This window comes from Apus apus, chromosome 4 (genome assembly GCF_020740795.1).
Source record: "Apus apus isolate bApuApu2 chromosome 4, bApuApu2.pri.cur, whole genome shotgun sequence".
Classification (NCBI taxonomy): Eukaryota; Metazoa; Chordata; class Aves; order Apodiformes; family Apodidae; genus Apus; species Apus apus.
Genome location: NC_067285.1, coordinates 4,959,439 through 4,982,399, shown reverse-complemented (window position 1 = coordinate 4,982,399; position 22,961 = coordinate 4,959,439). Strand labels below are relative to the sequence as shown.

The window sequence follows — 22,961 nt, the reverse complement described above, 5'->3', positions numbered from 1 at the left end:
ATAAAATGTGTTATAAATGAAATGTACAAATTATAAACGAATTGTATGGTTTAGATATTTCACCTTAGCTATGAAGCTTACCCTAAACACAGGCACATTTCAATAGCTGTTTAAGGACTAGTACATTTGTCATTGTAATGACTCTGAAGAAGGGATTTAGGGTCTCTCATAAAAAAATGGTTGCACTGGGCAATCCTCAGTATAAGGAGGGGATTTTGACCCCACCTGCAAGTGCATCTTGTGCACCACATCACAGCCCAAGAATGTGGGGCTTCAGTGCTGCTTCAGTGGGTGCTGAAGGGGCAGCAGAGACCTAAACAGAGACCTGAACTGTGGAGACCTGAGGGCTGGTCACTGACTCACTTCTCCATCAAGTATTTCACGAGTAAAACTTGGGCAGAGAAAGGGAGAGAAGCTTATCAGTTTTCTGGAGACTACCTAAAATCCAGACTATGCTCAGCCTCACAGAAAGTGTTTCAAGCATCTAGTATAGCTCCAGTCTGTAGGGCACTTTGCATTTCTGAAATGTAGGGTGTTACTGCTAAGCTGGGGCAGAGCTCCAGCCATGGGCTCACCATGAGCAAATTCTCTCTGTGCAGCTACAGAACTAGACCATGCAGCCATCACACCAACCTCTGAGCCGTCAACAAACGTTTTCTGTGCCTCTTGCTTTGGGTGGGAGGGGCAGTGTGAGAGATTTATAACTTCATGTGAAGTAAATGATGCCCCTTGCTCCTAGGTACAGTTCTATGTTCAGTTCTGAATTGGTGTTTTACTCCACGTTCCCAAAGGCAGTGAAACTAAGCCCAGGCTTCCCAGGGGAGGTGAGGGAGACAACAAGGTTAACCTGTTCCCTATTCCATCATCAACAAACTTCAGTGTGGAAACTGAGGTGCACTAGAAAAACATATAAATATTTTGTCCTTCTTTGCAGTTAGTGCACCCACATCATCTCTGCTTCCATTTATTCTCTTATCTTGAATGGGTGGGGAGAGAGATCCTACAAATGGTTATAGTTTATATGCCCTGAAATCCAACACTGCAATAAAATGACCTCACAGGGTGTGTATCATTGTATGGCAGCCTCGTTTGCTGGGGTGGGACCTTTGAGCTTTTGGTGACAATCAGCTGTGATGATTAGTTGGGGAAAACAGCAGACAGGCCCTTCTTAATTTAATTTCCTGCTACACAATAAAAGCATAGCCAGATAACAGCAGTTACTGCAGATGGTGCAGCCTTCAGCTCTGCACAAAGTAGTCTTGTAGAAGCAGAGATGAAAAAACCTTTCTTTGAGGTATTGGTGGTTTTTCCAGTATTTTTGTCACCTTTCCCGTGTTGCTCCCTTAGTTTTTTAGGTGTATATCCCCTCTCCTCTCACTTAACTGAGACAGATTTTGGAATGGTGAAAACACATGACATGAGCATGGTGTGCCATGAGCATGGTGGCTGTCAGGTAAGACTGGGGACATGTTTTCCAAAGTAATGAACATTTAAACCATTGTAATGTGTTTCTGATGGTTTAGCTCCTGAAAGCAGATTACCAGCTTCTCAGTGCATGTACTGCATGGCTTTGAAACATGAATGGCATAAATTGGTTTTGGTTTTTGCTTCGTTTTCTTTATTGACTTGAAACGAATAAACATTTCCATTGTTGGCAGCATCAGTAATGAAGACATCAGTAGATACAGTGCTGAAGATTTATCCAATCCAAATTCAAGCATGGTGTCATCAGAGATGACAGGACAGAACAGTGTCTTGCAAGAAGATGGAGGACAAACAGGCTCTGATTTCTTAAAGCAGGCTGCAGAAGCAAGAGAGAGAAGTCTGCCTACCTCGCCTCTTTTAGGAGACTGTGCCGAAGAACATGTCCCAGCAGAACTCAAAAGCAGAAATGACAAGTTACCAGCCTCAAATTGTGAGGAAGCGATGCCATCACCAGGTCCAGTGAGTGACAAAGAAGAAGGAATAGCACATGCCATGGACAGAGGCCCAAACTGGGACAATATTGCTGCCACTCCTATGAAAAGCAGCGAGAATGATCCCAGGAACCCCAGCTCGGAGCCCAGCTCTCCTGCAGCAGTTACAGAAATGCAAGGAGTAGCACAAATGAGTTTGAGTGAATTAGGATTGCCCTGGCAGAGTGACCAGCTGGGTGGCATGAGGGAACCACATGTCAGCATGTTTCCCCAGGGTAAAGAAGCAGGAGATTATTTTACTGCTCAGGAGGCCAAGCAGGAGCAAGGAGTTTTGGAAGTAGGTCAGTCACAGACTGTAATGCAGCAAGGTAGACAGGACACAGATGGTGGAGAGGGTCTGCTAATGACAAAGGAAACCTTAATCCTAAATTATCCAGCAACAGGAGGCTCAGACAGTGAAAAATTTGAAGCAATTGTGAATGCTCAGGGCTTCACTGAGATCAGTCAAGTCTGTAATCTACAGATAGGGGCTGTCACAACAGCTAAAGGGAATGAGGCAAATCCAACTCTATCTGGAAGCAAAGGGGAGCAATCAGAAGCCTGTACTTTTATGTCAGTGTTGCCTTTCAACCCTCCAAACGCCTTCCTGTTTCCAAAGCCTGAAGAGCCTTCGAGAGAGTACGTGCCTCGAAATGACTCTCAAGATCCAATAAGGAGTGAAGCAGTGAAAACAGCCTCTGAAAAACCTGAACTTATTTTTCAAAGAGAGCTTCAAAAGGAGGATGAGCTTGTTAGTGCCGAGCATTTCCGTGTGCCTTTATCATTTGAGCAGAAGGAAGAACAAAAATCACCTGTCACAACTGAAAGCCCAAAAGATGAAGCCGGTAGCAATGAAATTATAAAAGCTGATGATGTGTCTAGAGATAGCACCTCACTTTCTGAAAGAGAAAGCATTATCAATCCCACCAAGGAAAATTCCCTAGCAGAAGAAAGATTATTACTGGAAGAACGTGCATTAAGTACTTCCCTGAGCAGATCCACAGAGTTGACTCAAAAAGTAGCTGAGGTGGGTTTAACAGGAGTGAAAAAAGGAGTCAGAACAGAGGAGGCACAAGTGACAGAAACCAGTGAATTACCTGAGGGGTCAAGTGGAGCAGAAGGACAACTTCTGAACTCTGTTAGTAGCCATCACCAGGACATGGAAAGTACCCACATGGGGCACAGTCCCAAAGATTTCAGTCTTTGTGAAAAGATGTCACCAGGTGACTCAGGGCAAGAAGATGGGGGAAAGCCTCTGAATTTAGCCAGTGACTTTAAACCTCCTGAACACAATTCACAGTCTCTTGGTTCTAAACCTGAACAACAATTGAGCGAATTAAAAACAGCAGCTGCAGATGACCTGGAGAATAATCTTCTGCCTTCCCTGCAGTTTCCAAGGGAGGAGTGTCCTCTGAGTTTTGATCACTTCAACACTGAGGCAGAAGATAAAACTTCAGGCCAGCCTGGCTGTAATGGGACTGAAAAAGTCTGTTTAGCCAGTGCACACAGTTCACTGCTCCTCCACTCTGAGAACAATGCTATTAAGCAGAGTAAGCAGGATGAGTCCTGGGAAACGGCTTTTGCTGGAGAAACTGTGTTGGAATCTGAATGCAAAACTGAGAGTCAAGAAAAGCCTGAGAGCTACAGCAAGTCAGAAGAAAGAACAAAGTTGTCCACATCTAAACTTGAGCTCCAGGGCTTAAATGAGTTGGCAGGGCCCATGGATGCCATGGCTCTACAAACTGAGGAGACCTCGCAGGTTTCTGGAACCAAAGAAGAGAACAGTCACATCCCTGGAGTGCCTTGCAGCAATCCAGAGCAAGGACCTGCAGCAGCACAAAGCAGTGCCATGGATGGTAAAGAAAACGAAGATATTCAACAGGAGAAGCACCAAACTGCAGTGCAGAGTTTCTTGGAGGACAAAGATTTGGCACTGAAAGGTGAGTGGAAGTGTGATGTGCTGCTGGAAGCTCAGCTGGAACGAGTGGCTGCTGAAAGTCACAGAAATGCACAGGTGGCTTGTTCAGAAACCTCCCAAGCTGCAGGTGGTACTTCAAGACTAACTCCTCAGCATGTTCACTTGGAGGAAGGAGGTGACAGACGTGTCAATGAAAAGAAGTGTCCCTCTGAGAGTGACTCATGCAGCTCTTTGGAGACCCTGGAGTGCAGTATCAGAGAACTGCAGGAAAATGCAAGTTTTCCAGCTGCTCTTCCCCAAACAGAGCAAATGGGGAAGTCAGTGTCTGCTGTTGGTGACAGTGACTGGATTTCAAATACAGGACTTGAACAACAGAACCAGGAAAGCAGTCTGACAAGTGTCACAAGAGCAGACGATCAGGAACACAAAGAAAGGGCCCTAAAACCTGAACAGCCATTGGAAATAAATAATCACAGCAACATACCAGAAATACCTCTAAATATTTCAAACAACCTCCATAAAGAATCTCCCGTGCCAGGTCCAGCACTGATCCAATGGGACTCTGTCCCAGCAAAGGAGCAGGGCAAGGATAAAAGCAGTGCTGTGGTGTCAGAGGATATGTACAGCAGCAGACAGGGGCAAAACATTTCTGTTGTGACTGTGTTTAATTTGCAAGATTGCAATGAGCAAAACAAAACTGATCTCAAGGCAGAAGAAAACTGCTGCAGTAAGCAAAACTCAAACAAGCCCGAGCAGGATAAGAATTCTTTGATCTCAGCTAGTCAGCATGAAGCAGCATGTCACACTGATACGTTTTCTAAAGAACCTGACAAGAATGAACAGCCAGACAGCATATGCAGGATAAAGGCTAATACTGGGGAAAGCTGTGCTGCTGCTATAAACACTCTTCCAGGGACACAGAATTCAGCAAGTGCCACTAACATTTCGCAGGCTTTGCCAAGTGGTACAGAAATAGCACATACTTGTGATAATTCTGAGAAAAATGATCCTCAAATACCTCGTCCAGAAACTGAGGGAAATATGCCATTAATGGCAAAGAACTCGGAAAAGACTGAAGGTCTGACTGCTGCTGGGGAAGTCATCCAGAAAGATGGAAACATGCAGATAAGTTGTGAGGACAACGTTTCTGCAGCAGAAACAAGCACAATGAGAAGTGATAAAAGTCCAGGGACACAAGGATCTCCTTCTCTGTCACAGGCACATGGGGAAGTAATTCCCACTGATAAGTCGTATGAATCCAGCTACATTCAAAAGTCACCAGAGGAGCCTGGTTATTGTCAAGCAAATGTTACAGCCCTCTCTCCACAGACCTCTGCACTCAGCCACCCTAGCCAGCAACCTGGAAACAATAAGAATTGTGGTACTGGGGGGGAATTACTAAATGATGAGCTGGAAGTTGTAGCATGCCAAGACACCTTAGAAGGTAACTCTAATTTGCAGATTGCTGCAGCTTCTCAGGTGTCTGTGCACTCGGGTCCTTCCCCCGGGGTAAGCGCTGGTAAACCAGCAAATTCAGAAAACAGCTCTGCAGGGAGGATGTGTATTAATGAAAAAGGTGTTCCAGACCAAAGTTTTCAGGGTGATGGAGACAGTTTAGCCCTGCCAGAGGCTTTAAATGTGGGGCAAGGTACTGGAAACTTATCACAGTTCAGTTCTGAGAAGCTGCAGAAAGAGGTATCTGCAATTAAATCCAAAGAAACAGAAAGTGAGCTAAGCTTCAAAGAACAGCAAACTGACAGTTCAGCAGAGTCTCTGTTAGCTCTCCCTGCTCTAGAAGGGAAGCTGCTGAGCCTTTCATCTGGTGGTAAACAAGAAGGCTGTAATGAGGAAATTGCAGCCAATATCTGCGTAGATGACAAGTACAGTAAGATCTTAGAGAAACCTGGGAATTCACAAAAAATGGAAGAGCTTTCAAAAGAGAATAACAACATAACCAGGGCAGAGATCAGTATTTCTGAGCAGTCTGCAGAGAACTCTGGAAGGGAGCATGAGGCTCTGACTTGCAGCTCTCTGGACATCAGCTCCAGCCTCCCAGACTTCAGGGAGCATATCAGCCAGATATTTAAAAAATCTGTCCACAGCACACTGAGTGCTGAAATACCCCAACTTTTGTCTGAAAACCATGCAGGCTTCAAGCAGAGTCCAGTGGCTGAGGATACAGCAGAAGTGTGTGGTGCTGAAAACATTTCAGGATCAAACCAGGCGAGCAAAGAAGCTCCTGGGGGCACCTCAGAAGCAGAAGAGCAGGAGTTGTCTTTAGCTACTGAGACTTCCTGCGAAGCTGCTGAAGGCAGATCTCTGCAACAAGAAAACACGGTGGCAGGGCTGCCACCAGCAAGTCTCCAGGACACTGAGGAAAACCGGCAGCCCGGCAGCTGTTTTGAAGCAGCCCCTAGACTGGATGGTGCTAGACCTGCTGAGTGTGCTCTGGGAAATGTGCAAAAATCAGACAAAACCACTGAGCAACCAGAAGGGGGTGAGATGGACAGAAAGGAAGACGCGTGTGCTGGTGGTGTTGATCCTGAGTCGCTAATAAGCTTAGAGATTAAGCAGCAAGGACCGGCTTCATTTGATGGGGCAGCAGCTGAGAACTTCTCTGCACCTTCTGACTGTAAGCAACAACCCACTGTAGCTGTTACCTCCACAGGCGATGTACAGGAGAGTGACTCAAAAGATGCTGCTACTGCAGAGGGAAATAACTTAATTACAGAGGGTAAGGCAGAACCAGTTTCATCTGAAGAGGATGTAAATCTTCCTACTGAGCAGTGCCAGGATCCTAAGCCAAATGAACAGGAGAAAAATGAGTATGGTGCTCCAGACACTGCCAGGAGCATCTCTGACATGGAAGCTTCAACACTTGTCCCGGGAGGATCTTACAGTCATGAAAAATTGCCAGACAATTGTATTGCATCACCTGGGGAGAATCGAGAGACACACATTCACAGCAACTTTATGCATGACATAAAGTCTCAAAATGACATGCAGAGGATGCAGGATGATCCAGAAAATAGGAAATGCTTGGAAACATTGCAAGAGTCACAAGATGCACAGCAAGAGAAGAAAGTGATGGTGCATGGGTTAATAGATTACTTAAAAAATGAAGGAAGCCAGAATGATTGCTTGCAAACTGACTCTAAACTAGAATCTCACAGTATGACTGAGGGTGATGTGAAAGAGAAGAGTGACACAGAGTTAAGCACAGCAAAGACAGGTAACAAAAAACCTGGAGACATCCCTGAAACAGGTACTGCAAGGGTGTTAGTCACTGGTGAAGGTGACTTAGCTTTAAACACGAGCACTGAAGAGCAAGAGACAGACCTATACAAAAATCACTCTCCAGCCATTCCTGAGGTGGAGCAGGGTGAGCACTTGGCTTGTGCAGCTCCCAGTGTTGCTGAAAATCAGCCAAGCAAGATGAATTCAGAAGACGAAAGCTTGCTTCAGGATGCCAAAAGAAAGCTATTCCCACTTGCATTAACTGAGCCTAAGAACCCTGACCTCAAGGAACTTCTAGACGTGGCTATGGCAGGATTACCTACTGAAAGGTATTTACTTTAAATTACTGTGAGAAATGGTTGCCAGGACCCTGGGGCTTGATAAGGATACAATTTTCAAGGTGGATGCCCATTATCTGGGTGGCTTGGGAGGGCACAGCACTTACTCTGTTCTTTAATTCCTGTTGCATTTCTGATGCTTCTAAATGTGGACTATGTGGCAGACACCTGTAATAATTTGTAAGGGCAGAGGAGTCCTAAAAGCTGAGGAGCACAGTTCTTACCTGTTCCATCTGCTGGTCCAGATTCCTGCCCTTACCAGTGTGGATTTGCTTACACTTCCCAGTGCTCACATCTCATAGCCTCAAGTTAAGCAAACAAATAACACTTCCTAGCCTTGAGTTAGGAGGTGTTTGCCTGAGTTTTGGTGACCCAGTTAAATGAGACTTGCTGCATTCACACGGTGGATTGCAGTGCTTAAAAACAAGCCTACAGTATAACCCAATTACTCACACTCTTAGTTGTCTAGGCCTCCCTCTTATCCTCCCATAGAATATAATTGTATTGACAGTGCCTTTGATCACTGTTATTCAGTGTTTCTAATGACATGGAGTTGTTTCAGTTGTGAATTCTTCATAGCTGGGATTTGAGAAGCCTAGAGTTATTGGGCTTTTTTATTTTCCCAACCTGGCAGTAACTGCTTTAATAAAGTTAAGACCTTTTTCTTTTCTTTTCTTTTTTTTCTTCTGAGCTTCTACTTTGCTGTCTGTCTGATGCACAGTTAAATCAAAAAGAATTGTTTTAGAACAGGTGCTTTCCCTTTATCTATTCATGTCACTGCTTCCCCTATAACCTCAGCAACTTCCCTGCACACTGTCCCTTTCCTTCCCATACCTGAGGAGACAGCTACAGCTGTAGCTGCTCAGGCAAGAGACAACAGCAGAGAAGGGTAGAGGGAGAAGCTGAACTATTTCAGACAACATCAATGAATGCTCTGCAGAGATGGAAACTTTCTAGGTATTACCAAAAAATTAGATAATAACTGAATAAGGAGGGAAAATGTTTCAGTGCTACGTTCCTTAAAGGTTAAAATGATGAAAGCATATTGGAAGTGAAAATACCTGAAGTGTTTCTGCTTTTGTGAGGAAGTGGCAGAGCTCTTCCTGCTGTATGTGAGCCCAGGATGGAAACTAAATATGGTCCAATTGTGTGAGCAAAATGTGCATTAGAGGAATATTAGAAGTGTTGGGAATCTGAACAGCTACATGACTTTCTCTTTAAGAATCTGCTGTGAAGTAATGAAGAAACGAGACCTTGTTATTTCTCTCTAGCTCCTTTCCTTTCTTTTTGTTTCCCTTCACATGATGTGAAGCTTCACAGTGGGTAGCTTTGAGATTACCAAACAAATTGCTGGCATGGCCTGGTTCAGAAGCCTTAAGGGACTATGGGGCAGTACCTGGTTTATGCATGCATTTTATATCAGGGTGGGTATTGTACTTTAAATAAATACCTGTGGCAAGCAGGGCAGGGCTCTTGAAACAGCTGCTGGCAATCCACGGAGTAGTTGCCTAACACACAGGCACTAAGAATTCATTATCACCTGTTTTTCCAGTGTGAGGGTTCGTATCAACAGGCAGCTGCTACTTTTGGACTGCAGCTGTAAGGGGTGTCACACATACCAAGTGTGCCCACGCAGGCAGGAGGTAGCTGCTGTGTGCAGAGCCAGCCACAACTGCAGTGTTGTGGACTTCAACACTGGGGATTCTGGTGGGCAGAGGGGACTCTCTGCTTTGGATCAGGGTCGTCTCTTGGAGAAATATGCCTTTATCATGCAAAGGAGAAGTAGAAAGCATTAGTTGAGCCAGCTGGTCTGTCTTCCGTGGATCCAACACACTTTTCATCTGAGCTCAAGACTGGTTTTGCATTGCTCAATTTCCATCTGTGTTCCTCACCCCGTGTGCTCCAGTCACAACACCTGTTGGTGTAGAGTTGTTTCCCATTGTTTATCACCATCTAATCCACACAGAGGACAAACTACTATAGCTATGCAAAAAAAAGTGGGGATCTGGGCCTGACGGAAAGAATTCCAGGGAGAAAGAATTAAATAAATAAATAAATAGTAGTAATAAATATGTTATATTTAGGAGAAGGAAATGGCATGTTCTGATTATTTCAGTAATGTTTTCTCCCATCTCCACTGCACCTATAAAGGTCCAACTCTGACAAGGATTCTTCTGTTGAAAGCCAACCCAACTGTAGGTGAGGGGGGAAAAGTTGCATGGTCTGACTCTTAAATTCTTTTTAGGATTTCTTCCTGTAGAGGAAATACAGGAATTTCTTCCCTTCCTGCCTATGGCAGTAGGTAGGAGGGTATTTTTGTGATGAACAGTAGATACAAGGACTGTCTGCAGTGGCTCCTCCACTCATGTCCTTTAGTGGTCAACAAAGAAGAATCATCTTTGTGTTTGAAGGCAATAGCCTGTCATCATAGCTTCCCTTCAAATCTTCAGTAAAGAAAGGACAGGTTTTTTGGAGGCTGTGGGTAAAGGATAAGACCCACTTTCTTCTGAAAGTACCACTATGCTATTAGTAAAAGTACTGAAGAGTTGGATTTTGGCAAAACTGACTGCCAGCACTTAATAGGAGAAAAAATAACCCTTTCTTAGATGGTTTTGTCATTTTTGTCTCCCTAAGAAGTCAGTGCCTGAAAACCTGTGTTCGTGACAACCACATTTGGGCATCTGGCCACTCCGTTTCCTTGAGTTTTAGTTGTAGAGGAAGAGCAGGACTTGAGAGTGTTTTTTTTTCACCTTTTGTAATGTCTACACCCATACATCTTCAGTCTTTTATGGAGGGAGAAAAGAGGTTCATGTATGTACAGTCTGTCCTTATAATTCATGCCACTGAAATGTTCCTGTTTGCATCTTGGCAGATGTTGAGCAGAGCTGGAACAAAATTGGAAATTATGGCAGAATTTTAAAAATGTTTAGAGGTGGCATAGAGTTTTTTGACCACTTTCTATAATTCTGCTGGCTAGTACATGCAAACTCAATTGTCTCCTGGAAAAAGGGAGGAGGGAGCTTTTTGAAGACTACAGGACACTATGAAGTCATTCCCAGATGTGTCTCTGTAAGGTACAGAGAACAGGTTGTATCATTCCCTGATTCGTTTGGCAAAACACTCAGCTTGTTAACAAGCCTTTGGGTGTTCCAGGGTTGTGGAGATGCTCACAGGGCTGGGTGTGCTGGTGAGGGAAGTGTGAGGAGCCATAAGCATGCTGCAAGCAATGACAGTCCCTGCAGTAAGATGAGGCTCTCCTCTGCACCCCTCAGAAGAAGTGGCTCACCGCGCAGAGCAGCACGGGCTGTGCTTGCTGCAGGGCTGAGCAGTGCACCTGGTGCCTTCACCTGCACCCAGCAGGCTCAGAATTCCCAAAGCTTCTGCTGCCACTGACATCTGAAGCTCCTGCTGCCAAAGCAATCCTTACTCCAGCCTGCCTGTGCTTACCAACAGGCAGGACACAGTGCTTTCAGAGCTGTGCTCCTGCAGGTGCTCCTTGGCTCTCTGTGGTGCCTGAGCCTTCCTTGCTGTCTGTGCCTTGACCTGCTCCTCACTAGGAGTGTCACAGCTGTAGCCAATAAGCAGGTGACAGCTGCTCCCTGTTATTCCCCCACTGCCCTCCCAAGGGAAGATAAAAAGGGGAATGAGGGAGAGAAACTTGAAGGTTGGAAAAGACTTAACCCTAGACTAGGCTTAATGAAATAATAAATAGTAATGCAAATAGATACAAATATATTAATACAGAGCCTACACTCCTCTGTTGGTAATTACTTCCCAACCAGAAAAGTCCCAAACTGGACTCAGCTGCTGATGGAGGAGCCCGAGTCCAGGGTCCCAGTGACAGCCCCCAACAGCCTTGGAGGAGCCAAGCTGGTCCTACCTGGGGCAGCAGCAGCAGGTGACTTGTCCTGATGACCAATGTTCTTCTCCAGCAAGACAACCAGCCTCAGGAGCAGCAGGAGAGACAACAAGCAGGCAGAGCCCAGAGCAGGGCCCTGCCAGGAGCCATTTTTTCCTGAGGGCCTCAGGCAGGAGCGCTGGGACTGGCCCGTCGGGATCACCTGCCCCCCCAGGTACAGGCGTGATGAGGGGGCTGGGGGCTCGGCCTGGAGAGGAAGAGGTGAGGGGAGGTCTCATGGCTCTGCAACCGCTTGAGAGGAGGCTGTGTTGAGGTGGGTGTTGGCCTCTTCTCCCTGGTGACCAGCCCTAGGACAAGAGGGAACATGGTCAAGCTGTGCCAGAGGAGGTTCAGGTAGGATATTAGGAAAAACGTGTTCACAGAAAGAGCGGTGAGGCCTTGGAGCAGGCTGCCCAGGGAGGCGGTGGAGGCACCGTCCCTGGAGGTGTTCAAAAAACGAGTAGACCTCACACTTTGGGAGATGGTTTTGCGGTCACTGGGGTGTAGGCTGGATGGTCAGACTTGATGATCTCAGAAGTCTTTTCCAACCTTAATGATTCTACGATTCTTTCCCAACTCTAGCACCACATTTTAGGTGCTCTCTGACACTGCAGTTGGTTTGTAGAGAACGGAGAGTTCTGTTGCATTGACTCACATCACTTACCAATCTAAACCATATTCATACATGGAAAGTGTGTTGCAGCAGCTGGCATTGGCAAAGGTACTTGAAAAGCATTCATCATGTCCTATGCATAAGTCAGACAAGATCTCTAAAGTTGGTCCTGACATACAGTTGGATTTTCTTCATGCTTTGTTCTTGCCATCAAAAATTGGCAAGTTCAATAAATGGGAAAAGGATGTTCACTCCTTAGTAAATACTGACTTAGTCTTTTTTTTATCTGCAGAACAAATGCAGTATTAAGTATTTTAACAGTCTTGCTGGATGAGGTATGGAATGTAGAACTGCTTTTCGGATCAGTGTGGTGGGTTTGAGCAGTAGGGCTTTTTGTCGTTAGCATCTGAAAACAAGATTTTGGAGTTGAAAGGAAACTTATGAAAGCAGGGATGATTCAGCTTGTTTTATTTCCCCATTTTTTTAACTTCAACACTAGCTCAGGTGTGCAGTATCTCAGGATCACAAAGGGATAAACAGCTGAAGGTGATTTACACAGAACTGAAATGCACAAAATCAGTCAGGCTATTTGTCTTTCTCTCTCTCTCCTGCCCTTCTCCCTTTGCATCTGAATTATTTTTCTTTATTTCCCCTCCATCTTGCTGTCATTGTTATCCTCCGTAGCTGCAACTGTTAGTACAGTCATGCTTTTGGAGGTGCCAGTAGCTCAGCCTGCAGTCCTTAACTGAATTAACTGGGTGGGGAGTTCTGTGGGAATGTTGTGTGAAATCTGCGATAGTTAACTTTGGGATTTTTCTGTTTGTGGAAGAGGAAAATTAAGATGAATTCACTTTCACCCAGTGGACCTCTCACATTGCTTTCTAAGACGTGACAGGGAGTTTTACCATCTATTCCAATGTCTGCCACTGTCTGAACTGACCACTGTCTTAGGCACTGTGTGAATGAGTGTAAAGCATTTCTAAAAGGCTGATTTGATAGTAAGTCCTGTTGTACTCAAAGTACATACCAGTGGAAAGCTAAGTATGTGATACTGTGCTGGTTATTTTAAAAATGTTATTTATGTATGCCTTTTCTAGACAAAATTATAGAAGTAAATACTCTCTGGTCTTGCCCAGTTGCTGGTACTTCTTGGTGTATTGAAAACAGCTGTAACACTCTTGGGAACCTCAGCCACGTGTTCATAAGGCAGATATTGACATGGATGGATGATACATGAGTGGCTTTTTTCACACATCCTTCTGTTTCTCAAGAAATTACATTTATTCAATCAAATAAGGGCATTTCCTAAATAAATCCAGCATGGACACTGGAATACTTTGTTCAATATCTGGACAGACAGTTTAGGGACAATTTTATTTTTCTCTTCTTTTCTCATTAAGTTAAAAATTACTTTTGGATTCTTTTTTTCTGATTAGCTTTCCCCAGATATATTTCTCAACCTTGCTTCTTCCAAGTCAGCTGCCTATTTTCCCAAAAGTGGTTTTGCGTATCCTACAGATCCCTATATTTTCTCTACTGCAATTCTGCAGCTTCTGGCTTCTTGCACAATCGGATACCATGGAGATAGTTCCACTGTCCCTGCTTCTAATAGAGTATGCAAAGCAGGATTAGCCCCAGCTTTGAACTCCTCTGAGGGCAACTCTGAGAGCAGCAATTACAGGCACACTCTCTGTGACTTGGATGTGGCTTCCTTCCAGTTTTCTGGCCTGCTTGCATTACACTAGTGCTTCTCCACAGAGACTCCTCTGGAGACATGTCTGAAGAGCCATAACTCCAAAGTACTCGTCTAGTCCTTTGCTTTCTGTTTTTCTCCCTGTTATCTCATATGTTGATGTCCTTGGAGCCTGTCTTATCAAACCTGGTCCAGGTACATGGAAGCTCAGGTGTGCATTGCTAGTAGGGGCTTATTTAGATATTGCTATTCCTTAACATTTGGGTACTCCAGAAAAGTAAAAGATTTTCTATGGATCTGTTCAGGCCTGTTCATCTACACTCACCCTGACAGGTTAATTCTTATAGTAGAGTCCCTCTGGCCTGTAAGATGCTCTGCATCTCAAATTGCAGTAAGTGTAGAAATGTTAATTGCTCCAATCAAAGGCTTAATTGTTCTGAATTCTAAGGTCCCTGTGAAATGCTGAGTGGCACCATTTTGTGCTGTAGTAAAGAGCCAAACCCTAAGATGTGATGTTAATCTTGTTCTCCCTGCTGAAGTGTGCTTGGGATCTTCTCCCAGACTAACCATTTTCTGATGAACTCTGCTTTGTCTTCCCTGTTCTCCCTGTGCAGTACCTGCCCCATCCATCCATGGTCCTCAGTAAAATAACCAGTGGTCCAAAAGTGCTCCAAGACTCTGCAAGGCTGTTTCCATTTTAAAGTCACTAATTTCCTTGCTTTACCCCTTGCTACGTTCTTTTTAAGACAACTGTGTGAGAAAAGGCTACAGCTGCAGCCTACCCTTGAAGTCAGTAGATGTTGGGCCAAAAATCTCTGTGCCAGTGGAGTGATATCAGCAAAGAATTTGGCCCTGAGCTTCTAACAGATCAGCCAGGAGGAATGCTGCACAATCCTGTGATCCTTTTCCACCCAGACTATCCTACAAGTAGTTATTCTGCTTTGCTTAAATAAGGGGGTGTTTAGTTGTTTCAACTGATAAAAAATCAAATTAGGAAAATAGGCTGTATGCAGACAGATTTACATGATCCATTGGCCTGCACTAGCTGCTGTTTTCCAACTTCAAACCTGTAGAGTCTGGCTGCTCTTTGTGAATGATGCTCTGAAAAATACACAGCACTTACTTCGTGAAACTGAAACTCATCAAACTGCTTTTTTTTTTTTTTATTCTATTTCAGCCTGATTTTCCTAGCTCCTTTGGCTAGTGAAACACAAACAGTCTAATTAATAACACCCCTTTTTTTTTAAGGCACTCAAGAGCTTATGTAAAATCTTTGGAATTTGTTAGCATGATAACATTGTTATGCTCTCCTAGCTGATAGAAATATCAAAGCCAGCTAAGAATAACTCTGCAGCAGACAGAGAAGATTGGATTTGTTTCCTGGAATGAAAGCAAAAAGCACGTATGCATTGCTCAGTTTCTAACCACTAAGGAAAAAAATTCAGCTGTCATTAAAATAAACAGATACTTAAAACTCCCATCTCTCATTGCTAGCAATACCATTAAATGAGACAAAATATAGACCTAGTTTTGCTGAGTATTTGAAGGTCTCCAAGATTTTTCCACATCTTTATTTTTCTTTTTTTATTAATGCTGTGATAGCACATGGAACTTCTCTTCCTTGCAACATTCCTCAAACCTTGTTCTAGTAGAAACTCCAAATAAACTTGGTTTGCTAGAGAAGCTATTACTGGAATTTGTGGGGCTTTGAATCTAGCCTTGAGTTTTCTAAAAATCAGTAATTTGGAAACTTGCAAAATGGCAGTTTCCAATCCCTTTGATGCTCCAAAGGGCAATGGTTTAACATCAAGCTTTCCTTAAGGTGAAGGTAGAGGTCTGGGAATTTAAAGAGACAGCCATCCCAAAGCCTTGCCAATAAAAATTTCTGGGAATTGCACAGTGTAATTTTCAACCACCACAAATGATGTTTGTGGCCAATTTGTGTGTGGAAATGAGTGGAAATGTAAAGTTCAGGTGTTTGTTACAGAAGTGGCTTGGATTCCTCAGCCAGGCTGCTCTGCAGCTAACTAGGTATGTGGTTTTGCAGTTTGTGACTACTAACCTCTGATTAGGAAATGTAAAAGAGAAATTCCTCTTTAATTTGAAAAAACCTGAAGTATATTTATATGGTTTTCTCGGTTGCAAAAGGCCTTAAAAATGGGCACTAAGTTCTCACAAAGAACAATTTAAAATCACACGCACGCACTTTCTTAAAGGTTAATTGTATGATGCGGCCTTATTGTTCAAAACAAATACAGGCCTTGTTGTTTTCCCAGCTCTTTTGTAGGTTTATCACAAAAACTGTAGCATTTCTATTTGCTTATAGACTAGAGGTATCCTCATTTTAGAGAGCTGGAGAAGAGCTGAACCTTGTTTTCATGCTTACAGGGATAAACTTGGCAATCTGATCTCAGTTCATCCTATAGTCCCAAAAACCAGAATGCACATTTAAAATATAAACTGCATGGGGTTATTTATTTATTTAATGTAATATTGTTCCAAATTTAATGGATTTTTCATAGGTTTATTGAGGGCTGGCATTCTTATATGCATCCCCCTCCCCCAAGTGCTTTGGTTTGGCAAAAGTGACATGGTTTATGGGAAAATCCCTCAGGTTGAAGTCACAGGAGCCGAGCAGAGTGGGTCACCCCTTGCAGTACAGTGTCCACTGGAAGCTTTTACTGGGTGTCCACCCACAGTCTCAAAGCTCTCTGATCATGGAGCACAGCCTGAATGACAGGGTTTCTACATAGGACATTTCTCAAGTCATAATCCAGACCCGAAAATACAACCTGAACTGATGTCCTGGCATCCAGCACTTCTGAAAGTCCTGACCTTAGGTACCTTTAATTTTTTCTGTAATTCAATTTCCCATCTCCCTGATTATACAGTAAGAACGTTGCACACCCAAGGAGAATATTCCTGTGTTGGTCCCACACAGGTAGGAGCAGCATGGCACGTGGAAGCTGGGGTGAAGTCCACAGATATATGCTCTGCCTTCCAGCACCACGTAATGTCAGGTGACTACAGGGTCACCATAGGAACTCTGTTGTACCTGTGTCACCAGCTGCTTAGTCCTGCCAAACTAAAAAGATCATTACTTCTTTTAGCATTTCCACCACTCTCAAAATTGCAACCTAACTTTTCACATCCAGCTTGGTAAATGGATGTTTTTTGTGGACATATGCACATGTAGAAAAGGAAAAACTGGGGATCTAGTAAAGATAAAATCCTTCACCCAAATGCAAAAAAACCTGGCGTTCTTTAAAAACATTTGAGATCTACATTTAAAAAACAAAACAAAGCCTACAACAGTTTCCCCCAGTATGTGCCATCCCAACGCTTTTGGCCTTTCCCTGAGGCTACCTGTTCCCTGGGAGCTAGGGAAGGGCCCAAACTCCAGCAGGGCCATCCTGTAGGATGTCTCTTGCCACCCAGTCCCTCTCACCAGCACGCTCACAGCTCCTACCCAGCTCAGGCCCTCCGGAGAAAGCTTTTGCAATACTTTCTTTAGCGGCCCTTTGATGTGCAGGCTCCCAGTCTCAGCCAGACAACCCGCAAGGCAGCCCCTGTCCTGTCATTGTCTCCCCAGCCCTGCTGGGAGGTTGCTTATCTCTTGTTTTCCTGCGGCTTTTCAGCTTGTTTCCTCTCTCCTCCCCCAGGTCTTCTATTAAGGCGGATTAACCAATTCTCACAGGAAAATCAGATAATCAAGCGCACCTTAGCACCCTGTGCCGGGAGTTGTTGTATATCAGTTTTTCTGTGTTTGAGTAGCAGAGGACACTGGCAGGAAAGCGGAAATGATTTTATGACATAGGTGAGTTGAGATTGCTTAGCAGTAGGTGAAAGGGGTTGGTGCAGCAAGAGGCTAATGAATAAACAGGGAGAGGCATGCTATTTGAGCAAAATGACCATTTAATTCCAAAAATGCTACATTTGGTTTTGTTAGCAGAAGTGTAGCTAGTCCATGTCCACAGCTTAGTGCCAGACTGAGGTGCTGCTTGCAAAGCAAATAATAATTATTTTAATTAATCTTACTCTCTTCAGGGTGTCCCTCCCCTTTAGGGCTGTTGTACCTGCAGAAACTATTTTTGAAATGGTTTCCAGATGACAGAAGAGCTTAGTTCCCCCCTGAAAAGCGAGGGTGGTTGAATGCTTGTACCTGTATCAGAAATCACTAACTTTTTCCATGCCTGGCTTCCTGCTGCTTGGGAGGCAGGGTCTGAGAGAGCTCCTCTCCCCAGAAACTTTAACTCTCTGCCTGATCTTAATTCCTGCAGTCAGAGTGGATGCTACTGGCTCTGGTGCTGCAACCAAGTGAACTCTCCACAGCATATTGTACCATAACTGGTGTTTGCCCCTGGAGAAGCTACACTTTGCAGCCCAGAGGATGTTGGTAGTTTACATGTTTTTTAGCGTTTTCACCTATTATAGTACCTGATTTGGTCTCCAGGGGTCTTTTGGTTTATTCTTTTATTTCCTGTACAGGCATCTGAATTGTTAAAAGCAGAAATGAGCACATTTAGGAGAAATGCCTGTCATCTTCTTTCAGACTGGATGTAAAGTTCTCCTGTAAAACAAAATTTACCCAGACAAAAATCTGTTCCCTCCTTTTACTCACAGAAAATCAAAAAAGTGCTAGAAGAAGAAACAGTTTAAAGGGGGGGGGGGGAAACACTTTTTTTCCCCTGAGGCTCAGTTCTCAGTTGATGTTTTGAGAGGTCCAACTGGTATCATTTGTGTACCCTTACATTAAAGGAGATGCTAAGGGCTGGAGTAAGTTCAGGAGAAGATGAAATGTTCATTTTGTTACCCAAGCACAGCAGAATGTCCAGAGTTTGGCCAGAGTGCACATGGGAAGGTAACTCAGCTAAATTTAGTCTGTAGCCCCAGCATTTTATCTGGGATATCTCGATTGGGCATTTGGTAAGCAATGAATCTCCCAGCTGTCTTGCTGTGGGATAGATATTATAGACATTTAGTCTATAGCTGTTGTATGACATGTTATAAACATGATAATGATCTCCCTGGGTAGAGACTCAATTAATTCTTTGGGTGCTGGCAGCTTATATATGCAATTTGGTCTAGCTCAATGCAAAGACTTAATCACCTGTGAAGCCATTCTTTTGTGTTCTAATAAACCTATAGGAAACCTAAGAGATTAATAAGGGCATGCAACTAATCTCCATTTTCTTACGAGTAAAGAAACCTGTAAGGAAAAGAAACCCATAAAGAAAACAAACCTGTAAGGAAGCGAAACCTATAAGAAGACCTTGGGTGACTTGAGGAGCTGAAACACAACACAAGAATTAGAGTAGAAATAAAAAAGGTTTGGTTTAGATTTACAGCTGTAAACAAAGTTTTGGTGGAAGTTGTTCAAAAAACCTTTGTCTGCAGCCCAAAACTTTTGGGAAGTTATCTCTAAAGTTGGGGCAAACATCATTCCTGCGTCCTGAAAACTCGGAACAAGCTGCCAAAGGCTCTCTCTGAAGAGTTTTTTCGAACGTTAGGAGATACTTTGTGTACGCTTGAAGTGCTCCATGCACCGTAACTGAATCCATCCACATGCGCAGCAGATGGAAACTCCCGGCAGCCGTGACTCCAAACAAAAACTCAAATAATAAAAACAATATCCTGGAAGAAATTCCACCGCCAAAAAAAAAAAAAAAGAAAAGAAAAAGGAACAAAACCCACGTGGGAGCCACGGATTCATCGCTTTAGGGCTGCATGTGAGGGCCTGGATGGGGGTGTCCCCCCCTCTTTGTAAGCTCTCCGGCCCCGGGTCCTCCCCCGACCGGGGGTCGGATGCTCCGGGGCGGCCCCGGAGCATCCGACCCCCGGTCGGGGGAGGACCCGGGGCGCGGCAGCCTCGGTCATTGCTGCCTTTCCTCGGGGAGCCTCATGGGAGGAGCCTCCGAGAAGCTCCAAGCTCCTTTTGTACAGCTCCAGCTCTCGCCCAAGCTGCCGGGAGCGGCTTTTTAGGAGTGCGGCAAAGTCTCTTTATTTTTTTTTTTGCCCCACACCAGGGATGGTGGAAATGGAAGGAGCTGGTGCTAAAGTCAAGGCTGGTTGCGGGTTGTTGTGTTGGAAGCGAGGATGACTGGGAATAGCAAAGCTGGTGATTATTTCCTGGCCTTGGTGAGTAGACACTTGTGAAGGGGGAAAGTTAGCCAAGGAAATAACAAAAAAAGCAACGTGCAGCTGCAGTTTGTACCAGGAATTAAAAGTTAACTGCGGCTTGTCGGTGCTTTTCTCTTTCTCACAAGATGATTGCGCTTGTTTGTTTTGTTGTTGTTGGTCGGTTTTTTTTTTTTTCTTCCCCTGTTTCTTTGCAACAACTTTTTTTTGAGAAGTAAAATGCCCTCCTGCTCCCACAGCGCTGCCTCCAGCTCAGGGAGAGGATTAACCCTCCTTTCCTCCAAGAAAGGACTGGGTGGTTCTGCGGTTCGAGCCGTGGCTTGTGGTTGGGTTTCTGCTCGGCCGGGGTGTCAGCGGGTGAGGAGAATTTTTTTTTCTCGGGGGGTTATGGACCTGAGGAACTTCTGCTTCAGTTTTACCAGCTGGAATCAGGAGGCTTTTAGATTCTGCAGTCATGACATCAGGACGTGACCGAGAGCCCTTCAGAGGCTCTTCAAGCTGCACCGTGGTGACGTTATGGGCTTTTTAGGATGGTTGACAGTTATTACAGCAAATGTGCTTATTCATCCCGTGCAGGCGTGATTTATACTTCTAACACTTTTATGTGGCTTTCTGTTGTCCCTCTTTTACCTTGTGAAGGAAGTAATTCTGTAACCTGTGTTTCAGTCCCCTGAAGTCTTTTAATCTAAACTAATTGTATTTGTTTGTCTAATGTAATAACTCACCATAACTTTTAGGTTTTAATGTGACCACAGTAATGTAGAATACTCAGGCAAAAAAAAAAAAGTTTTTTCCTGTTTTATTGTTATAACTATAATCACAGCAGTGATCAGTCTGGATACACGTGTTACACAAATGAAGGGACTTCTCAGCAAGAAGGGTTGGGTGAGGAGGGAAGTCCAGGCCCTCAGGTAATGCGTGACTAAACACCATCCCCTGCCAAGACAACTTCTCTATCTTGTCAGGATTTCCACCAGCACTGCCAGAAAGGTCTGGCTTCTGAGCGCTGCTCTCCATCGGCACGTGTGCCTGGCAGCGACAGCTCTGTCCTCCAGGACGGCTCCTTTGGAGGTACCTGCAGGGACCAGTTGCTCTGCAGCTGGATTTCTGAGGTTGCTTTTCCTAAGCGGGGTGCTGCCTTCAGGAAGTCTTTTAAAAGGCTCTTTCGTTTCTCCAGCATGCGGTGTCTGCGTTTGTTTTCCTTTCTTGCTTTATCAGCAGGGGAATTTGCAGTTAGGAGAAGGGACTCCCTTGCTGCTGGAATTTGCAGTTAGGAGAAGGGACTCCCTTGCTGCTGGAATTTGCAGTTAGGAGAAGGGACTCCCTTGCTGCTGGAATTTGCAGTTAGGAGAAGGGACTCCCTTGCTGCTGGAATTTGCAGTTAGGAGAAGGGACTCCCTTGCTGCTGGACACGCAGCCTTGTGCCGGGTGGTTGTGTGTGTCCCCCCCCGTGGGCTGTAGGCAGCCCGCAGCCCTCTGGAGGTGCAGCTGGTTCCTGTTGCTCAGCCAGGCTGACAGCAGTGCCCCTCCTTGGGGACAGGGGTGACTCAGGTGCTGCCCAAGCCACACTGGGCTGGGCTGGCTCAGCCTGGGCACCCTGAGCACCGTCACCAGTGTCCAGAGCTGTCCTGCTGAGTGCTCTGAGTCTGGCACAGAGGAAGGGCGTGTACACCTGAGGGACTGGAGTAACTCCCCCAGGAGACAGCTCTGGTATCTTGGTGGCAATGCCTTTTTTCTGTGAGAGTAGAAATGCTGCCTTGCACAGCACTATACATCAAACCCATGCGTCCCCTATATGACAGTGATTTTATTTGTTTAATTAACACGTGCCAGTTCATCTCCTGGATACCTTTATTACTGTGTTTGTACAGGGCCCAGCTCAGCAGGGCTCAGCCTGCCTGAGGCTGGAGAAGGTCCTACAGAGTAAACACAAAGTGCTGATGCAAGGCATCCAAGGCATAGTTACTCCTTCAGAGTACAGAAAGAATTTGAAAGATTTTTCCAAAATGACATCTTTTAAATGCATACCCTGTGCTGAGTTTACAAAAGGCAGTGTATTTCCCAAAACTTGAACTTTTGCCTGTGGGTGTGTGTTTAGGTGGTAAAGTGAATCCTTGCTTACGTCTCTGCATAGCAACCAGCAAAGTAACTGGTGATCCCCATTCCTTGCTGTGTCTGAGCCTCTAAAGCTATTGCTGATATATGGACTTGCCCTGTGAGGACATCATTTGGTTGTATGGATGACCCCTTAGTTCTTTGGGAAATTAAGCTAGGCCTTCCATTTAAAACACAGAATCTTATACTTTTCCTAACATTCTTTTAATGTTTAATTCAGTCTTGGTTTGGTTTTAATCCTGTGCTGGTAATTTCTGCAGTTGTCCTGAGCAGAACAAGATTAGTTTTAGTTTCTCTGTCCAGTAATGTTGATTTTTATTCTGAGAAATAGTTTCTTACCTCCTACTCTGATAAATTTTACTTATAGGATTCCCAATTACATTACCAAGTAATGACAATACTTTTAGAAAAATGAAATACCAAAGCTGCAGAACAGTTTATTTTCTTATTTTCTACACATGACATTTATTTCAATGAATGCGGCTGGTATATGAAGTAAACTACAAATCAAGGTAAAATGTAATTTTATGAAGGAATCACTTAATAAGAGGAAGAAATATTGTGAGGCACAGTGTGTTTGAATTAATGAATTTCAACTGAAATAGGTGCCACTAGATTTCTTTCCCTTGCAAACAATTGCAGTGTAAGAACCTCTCAGAAACAGTAAATCCTCCCAGTATTTTTCTGCAATGAATTAATATTTTTCCTTATGCATGTGTAAACTGAAGCTCAACAATTTGATTCTTTGGCCCAAGCCTTTAGAAAGCCAAGTATGAAATTGAGAGGATTTTGTCTATCAGCTTTGCTCTACCCAGTGAGCAACATCGTGTTTTTTGAAGCAAACAAAATAGCAGGTGATGAGAATGCTGAGAGCTCATGCCTGCCTTGTGGTGGTTGCTGCTATCCTCCAGAGATTTCTGGAGTAAGAGCAGGATCCATAAATCTTACCCTTATCTTATTAAAAGCAACCGAATATTTGGGACTAGGAGAGAGCAGGGCTTAAAATACATGTTGGTTTCCCTTGGAGTAAACTTGGAGTTGTTGACTCTTTGAAGA

At 44.3% G+C, this 22,961-nt stretch overlaps 1 protein-coding gene across 8 annotated transcripts in view; it reads left to right on the top strand.

Annotated features, from left to right (window-relative positions):
* Nucleotides 1–22,961, top strand: part of TACC2 (transforming acidic coiled-coil containing protein 2) — a 136,094-nt gene that overhangs the window by 34,552 nt on the left and 78,581 nt on the right. For all 8 annotated transcript variants that reach the window (XM_051619305.1, XM_051619309.1, XM_051619306.1 and 5 more), the window contains exon 4: nucleotides 1,659–7,439. In XM_051619305.1, coding sequence (XP_051475265.1) covers nucleotides 1,659–7,439 — 5,781 coding nt within the window. The remainder of the gene's footprint in view (nucleotides 1–1,658; nucleotides 7,440–22,961) is intronic.